A 24,880-nucleotide genomic window follows, 5' to 3' on the forward strand; every position below is an offset into this window, starting at 1 on the left:
GACGGATGCCTGATGTCCCCTGAAACACAGCAAGGGACAATCTGAATCTTACCTAAATCTCTTACTGCCCTAAGTCTGCTTTACTTTCCCTATTTCCAGAAAGGAGAGAGATATAGAGAGAGATATATATATATACACATATGCACTTGTATATATGCATACATATACACATATATATGTACACTTTACTGTGCAACCCTTGTGCTATTATGAAGACTCTATATGAAGATGGAGACCTTATAAGCAGTGAGAAAGCATAAAAGCACATACCCATCCATTCCATCTAACACAGGTGTCCACCTCTCATAGTGGCCCATTTCAGATGCCAGTGGACACTGTCAAAGAACAAGCCAAATGTCTGCTGTGGCCTATCCTCCTCTCTTCTGACATTTCCAGACTTCCCAAACTGAGTGCATCGGGGGTCTCATGTCTGAAGGACCTTGATGGCTCTTTCTCCATGAATTTCTCTAATCCTTTTCTGAATCTTTTCATAAGTTTAGCATCCAGAACTACACTCGGCAATGTGCTGCATTGCACAGAAAGGCATGTTTTATTTTCTTTTAAACCTGCAGCCTGATAACTTTGTGACCCTGAGTTACCAGAAAGAGTGAATAATAATTGCTTAGTCATCTTCTCAATAAGTTTCGTAACATATTACTATTAAGCCCATTTCTGTCTTTCCAGTTGCCTCTTCTCTGAGTTTAAACTAGTTCAAGTCTATGAAAGCCTTCAGTGTGAGCCATGCCACACTTCCGGTCAATCCTGTTTTTCTTTTTTTGTAACGATTCCAAGTCCTATGTATCTTTTTTGAGATAAGGAAGCAGAACTGTACACAGAATGGAAGACGCAGGTGTGTATATATATGAACACACAATGACATCCTGATGTTCATTTCTCTATAGCTTGCTTTGCAATTTTGAACATAATAATGCCTTTTAGTTATCCACTAAGCATTGTGCTATCGACAGTCTTTTCAAAATCTCTCTCCTTCATAAATGAAGCTAATTTAGTGTCCATTGTCCTAAAGGCAAAGTTTAAATTATTTTCTTCCTAACATATTTGCATTTATCAGTACTGAATTTCAGCTGCCATTTTTTATTACCCTGCAACTCAGAACCATGACTAGCATTATCTACTGCAGCTCTTTGCAGTCAGATTTAGTTTTGACTACTCTGGTATCATAAGTGGACTTTATCACCTCATCATTCATCTCCCTTTCCAACTCATTTATAAATATACTCAACAGATACACAAAGTATCAGAATGACTAGCAATAATCATGTTATATCATTACTGGCTTGTTTCTGCATCGCTTCAGCAACTGGCCCCAAAATGCTTTCCTAAAACAAGATGAAGAGTTCAGTCTTCATGACGCATTCTTAATTTATGGAGACTCCTAACAAGTGAGAATTTATGCTAGTTTAGGACATGAAGAGAGACCACAAAGGTAATCCCTTATGGTCACTGAACAGTCATGACCTATTATGCAGTCTTCATTTGTCATAAATATGATCTTACCCACGTAACCTATTAAAAAAATAATCTTATATAGTGCTCAGAATCATACATTTTTGGTTCCTCTCCAAATTCTAAGATGGACAAATGAAGATGCATTTTTCTTTTCTCTGCCTATGAATTGACTTTTGATTAGTTTTCATCTGGTGTATTTGTGTTTAGCTTTCTGTAAATGGAAAAGAACTGTTGGCCTGCAGTGCTGAGGATCTGCATCTGTTATCCTGATACTTCCAGGTCCTTCCAGAACCACATTTCAGCATGGAGAATGCTCTGATATATGCACCCACACACAAACTTTCATTCCTGCAGTTGGATGTTTATTTGGTGAAGTGTAGCCACTACAATGATACTGTTACTTGCTTGGGAAAACTTTGGCCATTTTTTCTAGAAGGTTAGAAAATGAGGTTCCAGATGCTCATTAGCTGCTTTTTTTTTTTCCTCTATGAAACTGTGAAGGGAACACATTATTGAAACAATGGCTTTTGTATGACAACTCTTTTCCCAAAATAAGTGAATCTGAAGGTATGCCTACAGAAAAATAACCTGCTATGCTCAACTCTTTACGTAGCTTGGCTCCCTGAGACAAGAGTCACATTTGGACTGGTAATTCTAAGCCAGTAATAATGAACAGGAATCAAAGACAGAAGTGAAAGGGCTTGTGTGACCAAGCAGCAGTTATTAATGCCCCAGAACAAGCTAGGTTTAATCATGTTCAGAAAAGCTTCTTTCTAATTAGGTGAGATTGCAGGAGCAAACTCCAAAAGCAGATATATCCGTTAGAAAAGGGACAAGAAAGACATCAGTGAAGAGCAGTGCAACCACTTGAAATGCTCAGAAAGCGATGGATTTAAACTGAATTAAGGTCAGCAGAAGTGGCAAGAAAAGAAAAGTTGTGCTGTAGCCTCATCCAAAAAAGCATTCAGATATTATGGGGATTATGATAATATAAATATCTCCAGAGACACTAAGTGACATAAAATACCTATTAAGAAAAGTACATTCAATGAGGTATACTGCAAATCATTATGAATATTCAATTCCAATCAAACTGAAATGAAAGAGAGCACTTAGGGACTCTGGATTTGAATCTGAAAAGACAATTGAAAGGAAAGAAAAGGAACTACAAAGAAAGAGATAATAAATTTGATCTTATAAAAAATGCAGAGAATATTAAGTAAGCTTTTCACCTATGATATGGACAAAATCAGACAATATGGTTTTAAGCATCTTAATATGCTTAAAATATGCTCCCTCTACTTTTGCTGTTTATTCTGGGAAGAGAGAGCTGTCTGTTCACCTAGAGCTGTTCAGTACCTTTTAGAAAAGAACTAGATATGGCCAAACAGTAGGAATTATAGTAGGAAAAGAGGAGATGTGCAGCATCCATATGACTGCTTCAATTTGTGGCAGAATTTTTTAGTGTGGCTGCATTGAACAAATACCGAGAAGAGAAATAAGGTGTACCAGTAGTTTAGGAAAGGGGCAAGCCTGTTCAGATCAGTGGGGACTAGACAGCTGAATATCATAGTAATGCTACTGCAGGATATTGGTATTAAGTAAAAAACCCTCCAACTTCAAAATAATTAGTAAGTTTTTTAAAGTTTCCACTAGAATTGTTAAAAATATGGATATTTTTTTCATCCCTCCACCCCATTTATTAAACTAGCTCTGCAGAATTCTAACCCATTTTCACATACACTGTGTATATGAAATACATATTCTGCTCAGTAAAATGTGGCTATATGATTTTACTTTCATGAGCAGGTTGATAATTTTGATGACAAGTTTGTGAAGCATCTAATTGAAGGATTATTCTGCCTGAGGAGCAGATATTTCCTGTGTTTTCTCCTCTATTCTTTGTTTGCCTACCTCTTTAATCTTAAAGACGTCTTTCAGGGAGAGGAAGAGGCTCAGAAACCATAAAGGGTGAGAAATGTGATTCCACTACAGGCAAATATTGAATCTTATTTCTTCATTTTTGGCTATTTCAGGTTTTGGACATTCATAAACAGATGTAGATGTACATGAAGATTCTTTTAGTGGTAACAGCTCAAAAATAGCAAAACAATCTGTGCTCAGCTTTTTAATAAAGCTACAAACAAACAGTGTGGCTTTATCTGTACAGTCGTTCTCCCCCCCCCCCCCCCCCGAAGTTGAAAATATAGCCTACAGCTTCTAAATAAGATCGACTTCTCACAAAATTGCTGGCAAGTCTGTAGGAATACACATTCAGATACTGCAGAACATTTGTTGCTGCATTTCTAGATATAACAAAGCATCTCTCCACAGAAATAGATTTAAAAACAGAAAAAATCATGTCAGCAAAAGGAGCCAAACAAGTCCCTGAAATCAACTTCAGATCATATTCTGCAACTAAGACCCACTGTGTGGACCATTTTTAGATCACAGTTTATTTAGTTTACGTGTTCAAAACTAAATAAGAGATTTTACTGACACTCTTAAGAAGAGTAGAAAACATTTCCTCCACCACATTCAAATTTGGATTGTAAAAGGATTTTCCTATTTTATTTTACTTTGGATCAGGACAGTGTGTACCCCTGTCTTAAAGGTACCGCAAGATAATGTCAATGTGGACAGATGACATACACCCATGTCATGTCAAAAGACACACATGGATTTTAATTTGTAGCTCACATCCACTGAAATATTGATGTAAATAAGAATACAGCCTTCCATCTAGCAACACCTGAGCCACTCTGGTATCTGAAGCACTGGCAAAAATAAAAATCAAGATAAAATCTACTTACAGTGTAAGGGATTTCATTCTGGATGCTTTCATGTTTTCCTGCACAAATGAAGATGAATGTATAAAGCTACCTCTTCAGAACAGCTCAGCCACTTTACATGGAGTAGAAAGTATTTTCAACCCGTGAATGTTGCACATCCCTAAAGCTGCTCCTTGTCTGCTGTTCCATTATTTGGAGTTGTATATGAGTGTCCCAAGAAAAAATTACATTGGGTGTGGAGGATGAACATGGCCCAAATTCAGTTTTCCTTTTATTAAAGAAATGGTGTATCATAGGAATGACTGTTGACTCTGATCACAGAAAGACTTTGGAACATTCATTGTCCATTTCACAGACACAAAAGCAGTATTCCCTTCAGATTTCACAAATTTCCCAGACTGTTTTATAGTATTAACAGTAATGAGAACATGCCTAGCTAAACTGAAGCACAGAACTACACCTGGACTTCTTTTCTATAACTGCCATTTTTAGTACACAGGACAGTCTTTTGCATTAATACAAATCTTAGAAAAAAGGAAAATGGTTTTGTTTCATCTGCTGCAAACTTCTTTGTTTGACAGAGTTGTTTTCTGGCTTTTTTTACAGAGAAACTGGGAATACATAGCCTTCCCTCCATTCCTCCTCATCTCCCCAGTGAATGCTGAATACTATCAACAGAAGATGCTGTGTAATCAGGAGTGTGTAAGTAAAGATATACAAATCTAACTTTTGTTGCCCACTGCTGATAATCATTGACTACACATTTCTTTGTCCAGGAAGCCCTGTACAGTTAAATCCAATATATAAAAAACAGCTAATATCATGACTCCAAGACCTCCTTTCCTAATTCCTATTTTAATAAAATAAATTTGCTCTGTCATAGAATGATAGAATCCTTTAGGTTAGAAAAGACCTTTAAGATCATCAAGTCCAACCGTTAACCTAACACTGCCAAGTCCACCACTACACCATGTCCCTAAACACCACATCTACACATCTTTTAAATACCTCCAGGGATGGTGACTCAACCACTTCCCTGGGCAGCCTGGTCCAGTGCTTGATAACCCTTTCGGTGAATAAATTTTTCCTAATATCCAATCTAAATCTCCCCTGGTTCAACTTGAGGCCATTTCCTCTCATCCTATTGCTCGTTACTTGGGAGAAGAGACTGACACCCACCTCCCTACAGCCTCCTTTCAGGTAGTTGTAGAGAGCGATAAGGTCTCCCCTCAGCCTCCTTTTCTCCAGGCTGAACAACCCCAGTTCCCTCAGCTGCTCCTCATCAGACTTGTGCTCCAGACCCTTCACCAGCTTCGTTGCCCTTCTCTGGACACGCTCCAGCACCTCAATGTCTCTCTTGTAGTGAGGGGGCCAAAACTGAACACAGGATTCGAGGTGCGGCCTCACCAGTGCCGAGTACAGGGGGACAATCACTTCCCTAATCCTGCTGGCCACACTATTTTTGATACAAGCCAGGATGCTATTGGCTTTCTTGGCCACCTGGGCACACTGCTGGCTCATATTCAACTGGCTGTCGACCAATACCCCCAGGTCCTTTTCCACCGGGCAGCTTTCCAGACACTCTTCCCCAAGTCTGTAGCGTTGCATGGGGTTGTTGTGACCCAAGTGCAGGACCTGGTGTTTAGCCTTGTTGAATCTCATGCAATTGGCCTCGGCCCATTGATCCAGCCTGTCCAGATCCCTCTGTAGAGCCTTCCTACCCTCAAGCAGATGAACACTCCCGTCCAACTTGGTGTCGTCTACATTCTGCAGTGTATGTTTGTGCTCTCTGACAGTATATAATATCCTATTTCTTTTTAATTCTTCAAATCTTTCATCCTATCTCATAACTGTTCAAACCATAGATATCAGCTATGTAGTTAAACTATAGTCCAAGCAAATAAATTACTTTCAAGGACAATGTAAGACTTACTGAGAAGGTGTGTTGCCTGAATGCTGCTGGTAAAGCCATCTGGAAAAACATCAACCTTTTTAACTGACCCTACTCGTTTGAAAGCTTGGCTTAGCTAAAATGGACTCTGTCTTCCTGATGCACTCATCTTGCTTAAAACATTCCTATAAATAGCATTTACCAATTACTTAACTGAAGAAAGCAATAGAAAAGTGAAAATGTGCACATTCTGTCTTTGCTAGCATTAACTTACACTATTAAGTTACTTGATTCAGTCTCTTGAATTATTTTTTAATTATTTTCAGCCTAGTAACCCTTTTCTCTATCCCCTCCCCACCTCCCACCTGCAGTCTACGAGTTTCTGATAGCCTCCCGGCTTCTTGGAAAGAAAATAAATATGGTATATTTCAAGATTTGCAGTATCTGTTGCAGGATGAAAGATAATATAGTGAAAAAGAGACACAGCCTGGAAGTATCAGGAAGACATTCAATAAGAACAGATTGTACTATTCATAGCAGATATTTTGCAAGTATTGGATTGCAAGATGTTGTGGAACTGTGGTGGTGAACATTGCACTCTAACTACACATTGCTACATGACTTTTTGTTGCTCAATTAGAAACATCTGTAATTTTGGCTAGAATCCTTTTAGTTTGGAAATTTTCATCTTTTCCCTTGAAAGATGAGCTAAATTTTTTGATCCACACTTTCTTAGGATTTCTGTAGTGTTCTGTGCCACTGAAATAAACTGAGCAGAAGGCTTAAATCACAATAAAATGTAGCTTTTTGTAGCTGAATATCTAAGGAAGTATGCAGATATTTTCCAACAGCTACACTACATAAGCAATTCTTCTCTATGTAGAGGAATGTGGAGGAATATCAAAACATCTGGCTGTATTAATCTGAGACTGCTTTAAAGCCCTGCTTGGGATTGACATCTCACCCAATGATATGATCACATATTATTGGATATTGTGTTTGCAGGAACAGTTCATGTCTTTCAGCATCTGCAGCTGTTCCTAAGAACTTGATTGACCACGTGGCTTTGGAAGTCCATGCAAGTACAGCCTCAGCCTGTATGTACACCCTTGAGGGCATAGAAAGGTCTAAGGAAACCTGCCATGAATAACTCCAGCATATACTGTGCAGCCTCTTCTCTCCGGTATGTTGACATCTGTGTGTGTCATTGCTCTTATTTTGTTTCCATTAACTTGAGTTCACTTTGCACTTCAAAAATTTGACCTCTGCTTCCCCTCTTATTAACATTTTTGTCTTTGAAAAGTATTACAGAAGTCTCTCCATGTCCTTCTTCAGCTCTAATAAAATTCAAACAAGAAATGATTGTGATCTGGCTTAAGACAGTGCAGGATCTGTTGTAGTCTATACTAACTATTTTTCCTTTACATTGTCAAAGCCAATCAAGCAATGACCAAAACACATGCTGTTCTGAGTGAAGTGCATGTGTTTTATCTTTTGCTTCCATTTTACTTGTACTCCATTTAACTTCTTGATCTCTCATCAGCCTCTCAGAGTCCTTTATAGCTTGTATTGTTAGTGTAGTTGTGCAATATGAAAAAAATGAAAAAAACTTCCTATGCACTTCTAAAAAAGGTTTAAGAATAACATAGTAAAATCATGTCAAAAGAAACTGCTCACTGCTAGTGAATACACACAATGGGATTTTGAAGGAGTCTTAATAAAATCTGGTATTTTATTTTATCTTTCAAAAATTGCTGTATATTGGGTTTCCTTGATATATGATTCTGGAGTAGGTGAGAGGGTCATATCTGGAAATGAACTAGTTGTATGAATAACTTATGGGAAATACATTAAACTGATTTATCAATGCAATCTTTTCTAATCTAGTTATTACAATCTTAATCATTTTGATTTTTGTGGGTTAATAAAACTCCTACAAAGTTGAGGCACTCCCTAGTTCACCGATACCAGAACTGATTCAGAGAAGTCCACCAAGACCCTTCTGAAAACCTTTTATGATCTGACTTGGTCTGGCTTTTCTTGTTTATGGCTCTTACATAAACATATGGCTTTCTTGTGCTAGAGATTATGCAAAATGACATGAAGAATCTGTCAGACCTTCCTTTTCTTTGTAAGTCCTTGCTGTAGTTTCTGTGAGCAGTCAGTATTGGGCATAGACGTGTCCCACAGATCATAACAGGAAAATGGGGTTATCCATGGCATAGTTTCCTTCATGACATCATGTCAACTGTGCAAAGTTGACAATCCCTTTCCCAGTTTTAATTACAGAAGACAGTAATTACCTGCATTGTAAGGATTGAGTAAGATATTCACAACTTTTAAATTAATTTCTAACATTTCACAACTCCATTAGAAAGGCTCGCAGATATAATTAGGTCAAATAAAACCACTGCATATACTTGGATGAAATGTGATCAAAATGCGATAATTTGACCAAAGGCACAAACAACTCCCCTGTTATGAGCTATATCTGTAATACCAACGGGTCCATAGTGGCTGCAACTCAAACACAGTAGGCTACGTGAAATGCAGTGTATTAATTGGACCAGAAAGATTATTGACATCCTTGGGATTCAGACTTGTGTTTCTATGGATTCTGGCTGACGCTTAGACTATGAAGCACTTCCTTCCTGTCTGATATAGTTTTAATATTTAGCTCTGTTGAAATAACTAATGTTGAAATTACCTCTTTTATGGTGGTGAAGTATGAACAGAGTTTCCAAGTCAGAACACTGCAGTTGATATCATTAAAATTTCATGAGTTATCACTTCACTTGGTTTTGTTTATGTTGTGAAAAAGCAGCCCATTGTATTATATTCCCTTTGCTTAATTGCTAACAGTTTCTCTGGAGAGTTTTGGTGACATTTACCTTCTCTCTCTAACATAGTCTCACCACAAGCAGTTCTGCTTGCTTTCAGAGATGGAAGAACTACAAAACTATCACACCGGAGACTGTAAGAGGAAGAAATCAATGGAAATCCAGCCTTTTAGACCCTGCTGTTGTGATCATTAATCCCTTTTCCTTACACAGGGAGAAAAAAAAAATTGTTCTCAAATTAATTTCATGCATGCTAATTTAGTGCATGCTAAACAGGCATTAAGAAATGCACTTACTTCTCTCTGTTGAATATGATGAATTCTTTCCTAACGGTTTCCAAGCACTGCTGCAGGTGTACGTTCTTTAAAAAACAGCATGAATAGGTTGATTAAAAAAGATGGAAAATCATAGACGAAAATCACAACAGAAATGATACTGAACAAAACAGCTTATGAATGAATACTATCAAAATGCATTTTGAAGACTCTTCAAAAGTGGGCTGTGATAGCACAATCAATCCTTCTTTCTTTTGGAAGAAGTCCCCCACAAAGAATTCCTGAGGATTTTTACACCTGATAGCTCTAAGAAGAATAGTTTACATGAGCATTCAAAATTATTGTGAGTAGCAACAGAATTTATAAAACCTCACTAAAATGAAAATTCAAGTCTGGAAAATAGTTATTTCTTAATTTTCTCAGAAAGATTATACAATGGGTCTTTCTACTTGGGACACATTAGTCAAGACTGCAAGAGACAGCTTTAAAACATTTATAAATAACGAGCTTTTCACAGCATACTTTTCATTTTTGGTACCAGTAGAGGATAAATACTCCTTATAACTATCTGTGCATGTGTGCGAAGCGTATTTGCCAACTGGCAACACTTTTTCATACTTTAAATGAGCATCTGTGAGAATCTTAAAAATGATTACAACTTAAACGTGTTGTTACTACTTGACTGAAATAAATGGTTGCTTTTCATCTTGCTTTGGAGATAGCTTATGCTTTACGTGAAATGACAGACATAGAGGTCAAGTCTGTTTTCAGAGAAGATAAAACTGAACTTAATTGATTTTGTCCATTAAAGAATGTAAATGAAATGCCACTGACCACAGCCACCGTCCCCAGCTTACCAGTGGGCAGGTTTCCTTAGCTCCATCTTTGGATTTGTTTTTGGCAAGTCGCTTTTTCTTTTTATGGAGAGGCTTGGACTCTAAAATCATTTCTTCAAGTTCAAAGGTAGGATCACAGTTCAGTCTTCCTTTCTGGTACAAAAGGATTCAAAGTTACTCTTTGAAGCATCATTGTGTTTTTCAGTTTGGCAAGTGTTAATAGCATTAATAATGATCCATCTCCCCAACCATATCTGTAAAATGAAAACTATCTTTTTAGGCCTAGAGTGATGCTTGAAGTTTAAATAGGGAGTTAAGAAAAGCCCCATATGATAAAGCAATTATAGAGTTAGATCCTCTTCCTAGTTATATACAGATGTACTCCTAGAGTGACTACAATTATGTTACCCCAATGAGAGAGATTAATCTGGCCCAAGTTCTTCATCAGAATATCGGTTTGTGCTGTAGAACATAAATGGCAACTGTAATAGTGCAGAAGGGATGGGGAGTACCTCTAAGACCTTACTTGTTAAAATCTGGTTTTCTGAAGAGTTGCAGCTGGATTCAGTTACCTAGCTCCTATCCATGATAACAAAGGAAGGAGCACGCCTCTTTTGGTTAGCAGTGTTTATATCAAAAAATGGTTCTATTATGCTTTTTCTTACCCATTACTTACATTACTTAAATATTCTGGATTCTCCATTTTTATGTTAATTTGTGGTGCTTGAACCAAATCTTAAGATTCTTTGTTGTATCAGGAAGTTCTTTTTTAAGCAGGATGATTGGAAACACTATTTCTATATGGCCATTTCCTTCCTTGATTCTTTTCAGATTCTTCCTTAATTCTTTTCAGGTTCTTGACTCTTTCAGATCTTTTCACCATAAAAGTTTACAGGACTGTAGTTATGCCTTGAGGGTTTTTAAAAATTCTACTCATTAGTGCAGTAAAGCCATCTCGTGACAACATTTGGGATGAACTGTTCCTCTCCTATTTAGGGATAAGAGCTAGGGTATGTCCAGAAAACCTATGGTTCAGCTGAACCCAATAAATTTTTTAAAATGTCACTGCTTGGCATCCTAATTACTGGATCAGTGTTCTGGTACTCCTGTAATCAGAATAACATGAGTTCCTTTCTTCTGCTCATTCTCTCGAAGCATTTTAAAAAAATTGCAAACAATTTGAATTGTGTTGTGGAAGATCTTAAAAGCAGCCTATTTTCCTCTGGAACTTCTGGGAGTTTAATCACACCATTGTCACCATCAAGGTGGAAGTACTAAGACAAGTTATAAATGGCAGATATTATCTAGTAACCAAAGACACTAAGCAGTAAAACCACATCGGAAACCACTTGTGTAACTTGTGGTGTCCTACAATGAAACATTTGATTTAGAGATCACTTCACCTTTTTTATTCCTAGAAAAGTCTCTATAGTCAAAGTATAATATTAAGCTCTCTGATGCATTTTCCTGCATACGATCCAGTCAGGTTTAGTAAAATTTATTTGTTTTTTTTTAATGGAGGTTTATAGCTTATTTATATTTATTTATAAAAAAATAATTCTTTATGTTTTGTCAATATCAGTTCCTTTTTTGAGCATGTACAGTTTTAAGATTTGTTTAACCACTTAAAAAACACATCACTTTAATTCTGAAGCTTTAAAAATGAAAGCAAATTACGTTTAAATTATTTCTTGCTTCCTTTATCAAAGATTTAACAATACAAAAAAACTACTAACAATTTATGACTCCAAGCTGAATGTAAAGAAACTAGCTAAACCATAAAGAAACACATGTACTAGTTAAGTAAGAACGCTATTTATGGAATCAAACTACATAGGGAGAAATTAAACGATGGGACCTTCCTACCACAGGCCTCCCATGTGCCCTCTTGCCTGCAGAAGGCAGGCAAGCTCCTGACAGTAATGGCAAACTGTCAAAAAGTTGTAAAACTCTCTAGTTATAAAACTCTCCCCAGATCACAGTATATGTTGGCCAAATTAAGCCTCTCACCCAAAGCCTAAAAACCAAAAAATATTTTGTTGTGTGGCCCCAGTTAATCAGTGAAGGTTATGCTGAGCCAACAGAGAAAAGTTCTTGGAAAATTCCTGGCCAAACTTGGTCTCATGAAACAGTAAAGTTTACTATAAAAAGAAGTGTTGTTCTAGAAAAGATGCTTTGACTCTCACCTTCTCGCCGTTTTTCCTAAAACACCTGATTGTCCAGGTGGAACAAGCCCCACAATATCAGCCTCTGTCCTGACGTGTCTGGTACAACTTGTAATGGGACTTTCAGATTAATTTGCGTAGATAAAAGTAACTTTTTACTCCTGTTTCCTTTTAAACATAGAATATTATTTTCCCTCCAATATTATAGGTTACCCACCAATATTATAGATTCCCTCCAAAACACAAATGAGGTGAATCTAAATGTGAAAAGAATAGCTGTCCTTGGACACATGTTTAATGGCAGACAGTTTAAAATATTTCAAGAGGACTTTCTCTTTTCTCTGTCTCCATGATGTTCACCATTGTCAACATCAGCTACTTGACTACTAGAGCACTACCAGACACATAGGTTCCACAATTGCTTCTGAAATTACCTTTAAAATTACTTTTTTCACCACACTTAAGAATTCAGGAAACTTATCTATACTCTCGCAGGAGGAAGGTACCCTCAAAACAACCTAAATCGACGTGGAAAGGAGTGAACAGCCACATGAGAACTGTGAATTAAGGACTTGGAGATACTTGTCTATGGCCAGACACACACCATCACACTCTTGTTGTGCCCCAGCTTTGGGCAGGTTGGGCATAAGCCAGCTGAATGTGGAAAACTTGCAGTCCCTTTATTAGGTCCTATTACTGCAGCCGAAATGCCATACCTCACTGGTAAGGAGGCAGGCTTAGTAGCGTGGCACACATTGCATTAGTTGGCTATACACTCCAGGACCAAAGCTAGCTTGAGTCCAATCCTTGGGAGCAGAGTGAAGATGGAAGATATGGCCCTATGAATTCAAGCTTGAGTGGGAGCAAGGAGGAGACTGAGGAGATGTCTGGGGAAAGAATAATGCTGGGGCAGCAACAGGAGCAGAGAACAGACTTGCCAGAGGCAGGTTTCAGTAGCCGGTTTTACTGAAGCATGTTGAAGTCCTCTCTCTTGACTCTAAGTCCTAAGACATGTACCTAGGCATGACTGGGCTTTGCAGAGTCTGGGACTCTCCTGGATCCCCATTTATGTTCTACCTTTGGGTATGGGGAACTGGATCCCTCTTTTAAAATACAAAGCAGGGTTGTGAAGTTTTCCACATGCTGACAGTTGTGGATTAAACTTTCAGCTAGGTGTTGGACGTCTAAATAATCTGGTGGGTTTTGTCTGAGAAAGATCAGCCCACGCCTCTGATATCTCAGAGGGCAACTCTTACTTGAAATAAAGGAAAAGAGGAAAAGCAGTCTCCATTCATCTGGTAGATCCATGCTACCTTGGAGAATGGAGCTCACGGTCCGCCAGGCCAGGGAGGAGCTTTGTTCTGCAGTGTTAGGGTAGCAACCTGGGAGAGTGTAGGGGAAGGGACTGGCATGGCATAGCAGTTATCCCAGCTGCAGGGACATTGAGTAAGAGGGAAGGGGCCCTGGCCTTGGTTTGGTAGATATGATGTTCGTCTCTCAAGCTTTCAGCTTGCACCACCATTGAGCTAAAATGTGAAAGGAAGGAATTTCACCTCTGCTTGCCCACCCACAGCTTTCTTCTTCTGCAGCATGCTGCTTCCAGAAAAGGCTCTGGTCAGATGCCAAGAAGCACAGCAAACACTACCAGCACTGTCTTGGCAACCCACCTGGCTGCCTTTGCTCCATTAGGCAATGCTCTCTCTCCATCAGCTTCTGCAGGGCTGGATCCTGTCCCCATCAGATTTAGCAAGAACTCTAACATGCCCCTGGATGAGGATAGGGTCTAGCTATTCCCCCTTCCTCATCTTTATTCACAATTGCATAAAAATATATAAACTATCCTTAGTATGCTACAAATGTATTGTTTGGAGAAGAATTATGGTGCAATATGACTGAACATAGAATCATAGATTCATAGGATTACTTAGACCTTTAAGATCATCGAGTCCAACCATAAACCTAACACTGCCAAGGCCACAAAATGGACAAACAACAAAGTGGAGAAGCATGTCAATACCACAGTCATTGCTTTTTATTCACGGCTCTCAAATCCATTTAACTTACAAATGATCAAAATGGAAATATCCTGCAAATATCAACAAAATGGAACCACAGTGAAAAAGAAACCACCAGATTCCCTCACAGAGTCTGAACATTTTAGAGTAGGAAACTGTCACAAAGGAAATAGGTCAGTCTTTTGAAACAGTTTTTTTAAGTGAAAAAGAAACAGCACACTGGGATGTTAAAAAGTCTTGCAAATGTTATTTAAATGCCTAACTTTCAAAGCAGCAACAGTCGTCTTAGTATTCTTTGGCTCAGAGTTAACTCTGACAATCATTTGCTCTAACAGCTGAAACGCAAAGTCTGGAAAATGTTTTTTATTGAAAAGGAACAAAAAGCGAACCAAGGTTAATTAGTTTTTGTTGTAATCTAATGAAACAGGCCAAATTTTCTGTTAGCTGTGACTGAGTAAATGAAAGCAGAATCCAAAGTAAAGCTTCTGTGAGAAGTAAATCACTGAAGAGCAATAAATGCAAGCGTAAACAAATACAACAGCAGTGATAATTAAAGCTGGAATTCGCAAACACAGTTCACCTGGAATATTGACTTACGTTAGGAACAAAGCCTGGGGTCACAGTTTTCTCTAGAACAGCATCCCAGTTGACATCAGCTAGGTATGGAGAGCTTTGGATGTCTGCAAGGCTTGAAAGACGGCACTCCGGGTCCTTAGTGAGGAGCTGTAATCAAGCACAAGGCATTTTCTAAGGAACCGGATGCCATATAAAAGAGTAAATAGGTCACACATAAATTGTATGATACACAATTTAGAGCAAGAAAATGGCTAGGGAATCCTCTAACGACTCCTAGAAGGCCTAATCTAAAAAAATAAAAATAAGAACTCATAGGAAATTAATATAATTTAATTGCCACCAGATGGCTGTTGCATGCATGAAGTGTATAAATGTATTAGTAACAAAAGTCTGTTTACGAATACACAAGAGTCTGAGTGACATGAAACATCAGAGTTCAATGCTACCCAACAATTTGTATTTCGTCTTTAATTTTTTGGAAGATATAGTTACACTGAGCATCCTGGCAGCAATTAAAATTAACCACTTCATTGCCCCATCTGTCAAAAATAGATTGCTCATTGCTGCAAAGGAAATTGATCTTCTATTGCTCTAGTCACACATTCACAAACGTTTCCTGCTCAAATATCAGTACTGATGACCCGAAATACCTGAAAGAGACAGACGATCCTTGCCACATGGCCAGAAAATTAAACCAAACAAAAAAACTGGGATTTTAGGAAGAAAGAGATTTCCAGCGATTTCCATGATGCATTCAGGAAGAGCCCCAGCTTGTAGCTTAATGACATTTACAGCAAAGTGGCTCAACTTTTGTTGTTGCAACTATAACAACATGGGACAGGGAGAGATACAGCCCTTTTTACTTCTAAGCTCTCTGGCTGGAAACTGGCAGAAATTCAGAGGGCAGAGTGGTCCTTCTTTCCCTTTCCCACATGCACAACTAGGGCTGGAGATAACGGGGCTAGGGCACAGAGTGGGAATTACTGATCCCCAAAGTTTTGCTATGATTAGTGAATCAGTTTTAAAATAAACAAAAAAATTAGATTTCTATTTATTTGAGGCCGTTAAATGCCTGAGTCTGAGCCTAAGAACAATCCAGCTTCTCAAGAGAGAATACTGCGTTACTAACATTCAGAAAAGTCTAGGAATAAGCACTGCTTCCTTACCCTTGAAATTTTGACTACCTAATGTGTGTGCTTGCCCGATGCCTCTGCATTGTTGCAGGGGCTTCTGGAAGATGAGAGAAGAGAGGACAGAAGGTGTTTGTGCTTTCTTACCTTTTTCAGTAGTGCTATCATGCCCTTGCACCATGCAGATGAGTAGTGAACTCTTTCTATCTTGAACATGTTGAGTATCTCATCAATGGGGGTGGCTGAATGAATTTCATAGGGCCTCTGGGATAAAGTCAAATCAATATTAAATCAGCAAGAATGGATAAAAGAGTGTAGACAATTCATGTTTTCCTGAGCTCAGTATTGTTTATGCTGGAAATATCAAAACCACCAAAACATCTTATAACAATTTTGAGGCTAATCCTTCTTTGCATGTGTGCTTTTCTTTGGTCGTAATGAATGTAATTACTCATAGATGCATTTCCTGTGCAATTTTTTCTCTCATGAAAAGAAGTATCAGTTCAAATGAGATGGCTGAATAATTTTGTTCGTGAGGCATTCTATGTGAAATGTGGATTATTTACTATTTTTTACTTGTAGTACTAGAATGTACTTGTAATCTAAACGGACAAAATGGAAAAGTGGTGGCTGAAGGGAGCTTTGTCATCCTGATTTTACTGAATAGTAGATAGAGAAATTAAAAAATGCTTACAAAAATCTGTGTAAGAACCACAGTAAAAAAGTAGACTCCAAATCCCAATCCTTCTCCTTTGCCCTTTTTGAAATCTAAAATTAACTCATTACATGGACCTATGGATTATATGGACCTGCTGTCCTGTGTTTGCAGTGTCTAAATTTTTCTATAGGTGAGGAGAAGCTCCAGGATCCACTGTGCTTTGTTCATGAAGATTGCAGTGATTTATCTTTTCTCAGATATAGCATTTGGAAATGAAAGTGTTACATATACATTTATATTCTTGTTAATTATCGTGCGTATATTTTTAAAAGACTTGTATTTGTGAAGCAAGTTGTTAGAATGATACTCTATGTTGATGTATTTTTTTAAACAAGGATAGAGTGTGGATTGCTTGTGAATTAAGTTATATCCAGCAGGTGAGAAATATGTGATATGAGATCTGCAGCCAAATGCCATCATAGCAGCAATGTGCAAACTGATGCATCATAATTCACACACAACATAGAGTTACCTTCTAATCCAATATCCTCAACAGCAAAAAGCAGACACTCATTACCTTCACTAAGAAATGAATCATCCCTTGCCTTTTCCTAGCGTGTACTGGTACAAGATTACAATTTAAGAATATTTCTAGGTGTTTGTTAGTTACCTAATCTGATGGCGAATTAGAGCCACTCTTCATAAAGGCCCAGAAAATACTCTTATTTTGAGAAGATTCATGCACATATTTAACTTTGAACATGTGTATGAAACCCAGTCCATTCTAAGGCATTGGGATGTTCTAAAAATAAATCCAAGGATTGCTTAAATCTTTTTGCTTTGATTCACATTCAGTTAGTCTGTTGCCATTTAGCTATATCATGTCCATATGAATTCAACAGGACCTAAATGCATGCTCTGAATACATAATTTTCTTGAATCAGATTCAAAACTGTCATTTGAAATAGTCTGTCATATGCTTTTCCCTACCCGTGGTAATGCTGCCATAAAACAGCTATTAAAAATGAAAGGTTAACATTCTGTCTGTTGTCAGGAAGTAACCTACCGCTGATTTAGACTTGATATAACGATGCGACCAATATGGTCATTGAGCCAGAATTTACACCAATTGTTGGAAATGGTGACTTAGCTCTAAAACTAGCAACTTTAAGGAATAATGAATCTTTGAAAGAAGTAAAAAGTGAGAATAAAAACAACAAAGTTTTTCTGTTAAGGATGTTTCTACATGTGCCTTTTTCCTTACCAGAAAAATCCTTTAAAAACTTACCTTATTTTAAAGTTTATTAGTGTTCTGCAGTCTTCCTTGATTTTTTGAAATTTGCAGAGACTTTTTAATATTGTTCTTAGTTAATTTGAACTATAAGTACTCAAAGAAATGGCCACTATAAGCTTGGTCTTTTGAGGTCCTTCACACCTATATCTCCCATGTTTTTCAGCTTGGGAGATATTCAATCCACTTGAGGGTCAAATCCCTTCCGGTTTTTTTGTGAAAAAGGAAAAAAAAGTCTGTTTTGCTTTTGTTCGTGATGTTTTACCAAAATTCATTGTACCTGTTCACATCACAGTGAAAGTCAGAGTCCAAGAATCCCACCTACTACCTCCTTCCTTCACCTTGTCTCTGTTGAGGGCATGGTATGTACAGTTATTATAATTTAGCAGTTGTCTGTAGCTTAGGAACAGACTGACGTGTCATGGTTTGCATCATGCAGTTTAATTTCACGGACTTGGGGAAAAGATCAACGTTTGGTGCAAAACTTTATAAATTTACTTTTTTGGTTGTTAGGTCTTTTAATGACAACTGGCTAAGGTGAGAAATGTTCCTGCAACATATTGAGAAACGCTAGCGCTACTGTGGATAATCAAAAAATGGTCCAGACAGCTCTATACCAGATGCAACTTCCTGTAGCTACAGCCCTGTTTCCAGCAATGCGTTGTCTTGGCTGCCTGGCAGTAGGGTGCAAGGCAGGAGAATGGCTGCAATGCCTCGAGCACCCTGAGCATCCTTTGAGGACTCTTCCATCTCATAACAGTAGAGGCAAATAAAATAAAAAAATCAGCTCAATAAAAAGCAACTCATTTTTACTTAGCTCCTTTTGAATTCAGGCAGGCAGTATCATATGCTATGCACAAGTCAGAGGTGGAAAATGATCAAAATTTCTAATGCTCCTCATTTCTAATGCTCCTTCCTTCCTTCCCTCCTGCCTTCCCCATGCACTAGCGTGCACCATGCTCAGACTGCAGAAAGTCGTATCTCCAGGTGGCTCTGCCCAGTGCAACATCCTCCTCTTTCCCCAGGACTGCTGTAGCAGGAGCGGGTGGGCTGCACCAAGTGCCCATCCATCTGCTCTGTGGCAATGGAGCTCTCTTCTTGCCGCTGAACAAAGTGCTGTGGGACTGTGGAGGACGAGGGGGCTGCCTGCCTGCAGGCTTAGCTTGCAGCCTTGTAGGTGCAAGCTGCTTCTTTGCAGCCACCTGCATGGGGCTGCTGCAGCAGATGGAGCTTCAGAGCTCTTGGTTGTTGCAGACAGCAACATGCCTGGGGTTAAGCACGTTTCCTCAACCTGACGCTACTTCTCTTGTCATCACCCCTGTCAGTTTAGGCCTTGTCTAGACTAGAAAAATTTAGGAATACAATTCAGGAAAAAAGACACCTTTTCCTAGTCCATACAAAGGCATGGGCTGCCAAGCCACCTTCTGGCTTGCTCAGTGGGCAAGAGCTGTTCTTCAGGACAAAACAAGCAGCTGGCTTGGTTGACTGGAGCATGGACAGATGGCAATGTTTTTATTTTTAAAAAATTTTGATTCAGTCTCAGCTTTGCTTTGTCTGTAGCCAGATAGACTTATTCAGAGAAGACTGTATGGCTCTTGTCAAATGGATACCATTCTATATAATTTTTCATTTATTAAAGTGACTAGGTATCTTTTGTGATTCATCTTGGGAGTTCAGCTTTCCTTGCACAATCATTCATTGTGCTGCTTTCTTGGAGACACTCATTGGTAAAGGGTCGATACAAAACCAGCAGGATGTTCTTTTAATTTATTATATGTGCAGCCAGTATTACCGTCTGTGACTAGGGTTGAGAGTGTATTGTGCTTATCACTGCCAGACCTTAACTGTTCAGGTTAAAATTTTCCATCCTGGAAAGAACGTCAGCTTAAAGACTCAGTAATTTTTGAGAATGATGGCAGAGAAAAATTGCAAAGACATTTTTCTTTTTTTCCTAAAAAGATTTTTGGTACTCCTGTGCTTTGAGAGCAGGGCTGAGAGATCTTTGTGTCAGGAGCATGACTTTTGCCATTTCTATGCAAATACAAAATAGTTTGGCCAAGTTTTAGGCCTTTGAAAAATTTAGCTTCTGGACTGAAGTAACAATGTGCAGACACTCTGAAATGTAGTTTTCCATCTAAAAATGGGAATAATAATTGTTCTTTATTTCTAGTTTCCTTTGTCTGTCATCCTACGTGAAACTGTGGGATGGATTGTCTCATATTACAAAGTGCCTAGCAGGACAGGGTAGCGGTACTGTGTTAGAGTCATATGATAACAAATACTCCTTCCTTAAAAACAGCATACTTCAATGCAATAAAATCCTCTTTCCAAAACAGGAATTAAAAATAAAAAAAAAACCCGGCTGCTTCAGCTATGTCATTATCCTGAAACAGTATCTAAATTACTGTTTTTCATAAGGAATAATAAATATTTAAGCAACCAACTTCAATCCTTTGAACCAAAATGGAAAAGAATTTTCCATTATCTTCTGTGATATTTGACCATGCTCAGGAAGATTTTTCATTAAGCTTATTCACATAATTGATTAGATAAGTAACAAGTGCACTGGCAGATAAGCGTTTTCTGTAGTTGGGCCAAGCATCTTAGGATATTACATTAGCTCTTTTAAGGTATTAGCCAAGAGAATCAAAGATATAATAAAGCCTGAAGTAACTTAACTTCTATTTGGAAAAAAGTACCATTGTTTCCAATTCAGCATTGTTGAGAAGTCATTAAAACATTAGCTTTTCCTTAGCGCACACCAAAAGCCTATGTCCATTTTAGGCAAAGTTTTATAATGTAATTGAAAGTGGGGTGAAACTTTCCCTGAGAATGTTTCCAGCTGGAAAGGACTCAGGACAGCATTCCTGACCTGTACTGCAGCCTTGTCCACTCAAATTTTATCACGAAGGCTGCACTCAGGGGCACCGTAACTTTGGGACTTCTGTCAGTCAATGTGTTAAATAACAACAAACCCCATCATTCTTACCCAACCCCTCAGTAATTCATATGCTGTAATTCCTAGTGACCACCAGTCTACAGGGTACGAGTATCCTGGACCTCCATCCATAAAGGCCTGGAACACTTCTGGAGCTAAAACAATAAATCAAATCAAACAAAAAGCATTATATTACGGTTAGACTATGGATCATTTATGTTGGTATTTGAAAAAAGAATAGGGATGCAATTAACTGGAATTAAATACATTTGTAAATGCAGCATTTTCAGGATGCAGTTTCAGTGCCTTGGTTTGCTGGCAATGAGTGACCTTCACTGGTCAGGGTTTTTCAAAAGCCAATAATGTTGTATGTTAATTCCTACCTGGTCCATTTAAGTTTTATGTTATATGAATAAAAATAAGTAATAGGAGGGGAATTCATGATCTGAAGTGTGACTTGGAATATTTAGGATAATGCGAACATTTTATGAGACAAATATACAAGCAAGGCGATTCGTTGTGATTGATGGAGGTGCTGAACATGGTAAATCTCATCCCTATTCTACATTTGGATAGAATTAATCAGAGGGGTTTTAAAGGTATTCAGCATAGGAAAATGGTAATTAAATACAAATCCTAACACTGATTGTATGCTGTGAGAAACTCTGGAATTAACTGGAAATAAACACACTGCCAATACAGTAATGAATTCCATAAAAATAACTTTCCTGTGGGAAAAAGATTGATCTTTTCAAAACAAGGATCCAGTTGGCTAATTTCAGCAAGAAAGACATACTAAATAATGCCACTGCAGTTTCTTCAGAAAATCATATATAAGTAAGAGAGGATATGATATGAAATGAAAAGTCAGTCATGCTTTTCTAATTATTTCACAGCAGAATCTCAGTACACTCTGTGAAAACAACACTTTCCCTGGGGATTTTCTAAAGAACACTATCACCAACCGTAACATCATGCTAGATTGCAATTACCGTGTGAGCCTCTTCTGGCCACGATACCGAGTCTAATGTACCACATTACCACCTGATTACCATCACATCGCTTTCTAATGGGCATACTGCAATGAATAATGTAATCTGGTCACACTTACTTCTGACTGTCAGTTTGGGATTTGACTATGTATGGCATTTAAAGAAGCACCTTTAATTAAAGGAAAGGCATTCCTTCCAGTGGAGTTTTTCCAGTCCTTGCATCATTATGGATGGCAACCTAACAATTTACAACTCCAGACCTGAGGTCAGAAAGTCTTGAAGAGCCAAACCTAATAGAGGATTTTGGCATCCATGACTTAGATGCGGCAAAACTCTAATCTGTAGAATAAAAAGCCATGAATGAATGAAAGTGGTCCCATATTCTCTGCCCAGCAGGACCATCTCTAAATAGGTTTGGTAGGAGAACTGCAGGCACCTAAATAAACATTTTTGCCAGAATACGTGTGTTTGGAGAGTAGCCGACCAGTGGATCTGTGGCATAGGTAAGCTTGTGCTGTGATCCAGTATGGCATGAATCAACAATGCCACAGAAGTCATCACACTGAGTTAGTTCTGACGCACCTCCAGATAATATAGCTTCACTTGGCATGCTATATCTTCAGATCTACTTCAGATCTTGTTTGCATGCTGCTGGGGATCTGTGTAGGCACAGCTTACATGTGTGCAATCTATCACATAGATAGATGCTAAGAGGGTAGGCAGGATTTTTTGTGCTACTTTAGTGGGTCAATGCACCTAAATTGCACATCAGGCACCAAAGTCATATTTTGAATATCACCATAGGCACCTTGTAGTGAAGGTTTGCTTTATTTAGCCACATTTGTTATGGTTTTTGCCCCCTGTGCCGAGATGATGTTTAATATCTCATTATAGAAAATAGCCTTTATGGACTTTTTTACTGAGCTATATAGGTATAATATTGGTTTCACTCCTTCTTTTATAGCTTTAACATTGTAATAATGTGACAGATCACTATCTGATTTCTGTGAGGTCGAGATGAAAGTACTTTATTGATGTAACCTACAACATTGCCAGAATGGTGCAGCTGTTTTGCTAATTCAGTGACTGAGTTATCCACTTTTATTTTATCTTCTTGTTCTAAAAGCTTCAAGGTCAACTCATCCCACATTAAGCAGATCGGCAGAAAATGCTTTCTTTTGCCCACTGGCCCTAGTGTTTTGAAGCTCTGTTTCCTCACCTTAAGCTGATGACGGCATCCTTAGATCAGAAAATAGGCTGTTAGGCTCCTGACTTTAAAGGCAGATAGCCCCTTTTCCCCTGCTTTCGCAGCATTATTTGCATCCAGCTGGACTGCCTCTCCGCCTTCAGTCAGCTCCAGTGAAGCGGTTGTAAGCACCCACTTCGCAAGATGAGGGGGGACTGACAGAAGGTGCAATATGATTTACAGCATCCTGCGTACAGGTTTATTCTCAGGGTGACATCGCTACCCTCCAGAAGACAAAAGATCTTTCCCCAGTTTAGCAAGGCTGTTAAATACCAATCTCACACTAAGATTGTGATCAATGTGTCTAAAAGCCACCTTTCTGAGCTGAGACATTAGGTCCAAACTAAGGCCTCCAGCCTGTAGGGCAGACTTCTGGAGTTTGCCTGCTATTCAGAAACATAGCATGATTTTACAGAAAGACAGCAGATCCTCCAGGTGATGGGATTAGCCAAGCTCTGAAGAACTAGAGCTGTGAAATACAGAACATAACATTAGGTTTTGCTGTAAGAAATAACTATGTCAGGAGAACGAATTCTGAGTGCAAACTGGCTAGGATAAAAGCAAATAAAAAATCTGAAAGGGAAGTTAAAATTCTACATTGATTTTCTTTAGGATTGTTATTGAAATAGACTATCTGTAATCTTTTAAATTTGAATTTGATCTCAGGCTTAGCTGGACAGCCATCCTGCAGCCTGCTGTGGGTAGGTTCCACCAAAGGATGATAAGATTTGAGCTTGCCAGCTTGCAGCAAGGCCAACAGCTCTGCCGTGTGCACTCTTTCTGAACACATCCTCTCTTATCATGACAGATTTAGGATGAGAAGAATATTTACATCTTTTACACCCATGTATCTACCTAAATGCAAGGATTCTGCCTGCAAAAGCTCATTCATGTGAACAAAAGTGTGAGAGAGTGCATGTAAGAACAAGAGTTTCAGATCTTTTTCCTCAAACAATTTCTACTGAACAAAGGCTTTTAAGGAAAATACGTGGTTTTAATACTGGCTCTGATCCTGCAGATTCTTTTGGCTGAGGGCTGTAGTTACTGTCACATACAGTCAGAGTGAAGGCAGTAGAAGTTTGCATGGTGGAAGCACAGCTTTTAAATAGTGAAGCTAAACCAAGTAATAGCAAGTCTGGCAGCAACAAGAGTGAATTCAAAAACAAGTGAAGAGGTGATGCAATCAGTAGGTCTTACAGGTCTTCACAGCTCCCCACGAACAAACTTCTTTGACATAATGGAGAACTGCTTTACTAGAGCTGCCCAAAAGAGTGTCTTCAACACCAGTAACCTGGTCCAGCCTCACTGCTTACCCTGCTTTGAGCAGGAGGTTGGACTGGGGACTCCTGAGGCCCTTGCCAGTGTGAATCATCCTATGATCCTGTGATGCTAATGAAGCTCAAGCAACCACCTTCTCACAGCCCATCTGAGGAGTCTAAGGCCAGAAGTCTCAATGGGACCTTTACAGCCTCTTCCCCTTGGCAGTCATCATGAACTTCACGGGCTCTTCACCCTCACTCACACCCCCACACCTGGAAAACCTGCCACCCAAAGTACTGGGGACTTTTGAAAGTTTGGATCTCAGAAGCAATGCAGTCTTTTGGCCTGGGAGATTACTCTTCATGTGCGGCAGAAGCGTGATCCACCACCTTTCATGCAAGGCTTTGGTAACTACAAAGACAAAGCATTTTAAAACCAATGCCATTCCAAGCTGACACATCTGTGCTAATTTTAACAGGGCAAGCAATAAAATCAGGAATGGTCC

At 38.6% G+C, this 24,880-nt stretch overlaps 1 protein-coding gene across 1 annotated transcript in view; it reads right to left on the reverse strand.

Annotated features, from left to right (window-relative positions):
• Nucleotides 1-24,880, reverse strand: part of STK32B (serine/threonine kinase 32B) — a 180,752-nt gene that overhangs the window by 12,957 nt on the left and 142,915 nt on the right. Inside the window, exons 7-11 of the mRNA XM_072861979.1 lie at nucleotides 20,929-21,032; nucleotides 16,138-16,254; nucleotides 14,882-15,007; nucleotides 10,126-10,257; nucleotides 9,290-9,354 (exon numbers count right to left, since the gene is read on the reverse strand). Coding sequence (XP_072718080.1) covers nucleotides 9,290-9,354; nucleotides 10,126-10,257; nucleotides 14,882-15,007; nucleotides 16,138-16,254; nucleotides 20,929-21,032 — 544 coding nt within the window. The remainder of the gene's footprint in view (nucleotides 1-9,289; nucleotides 9,355-10,125; nucleotides 10,258-14,881; nucleotides 15,008-16,137; nucleotides 16,255-20,928; nucleotides 21,033-24,880) is intronic.

Source organism: Ciconia boyciana, chromosome 5 (assembly GCF_034638445.1).
Source record: "Ciconia boyciana chromosome 5, ASM3463844v1, whole genome shotgun sequence".
Lineage (NCBI taxonomy): Eukaryota > Metazoa > Chordata > Aves > Ciconiiformes > Ciconiidae > Ciconia > Ciconia boyciana.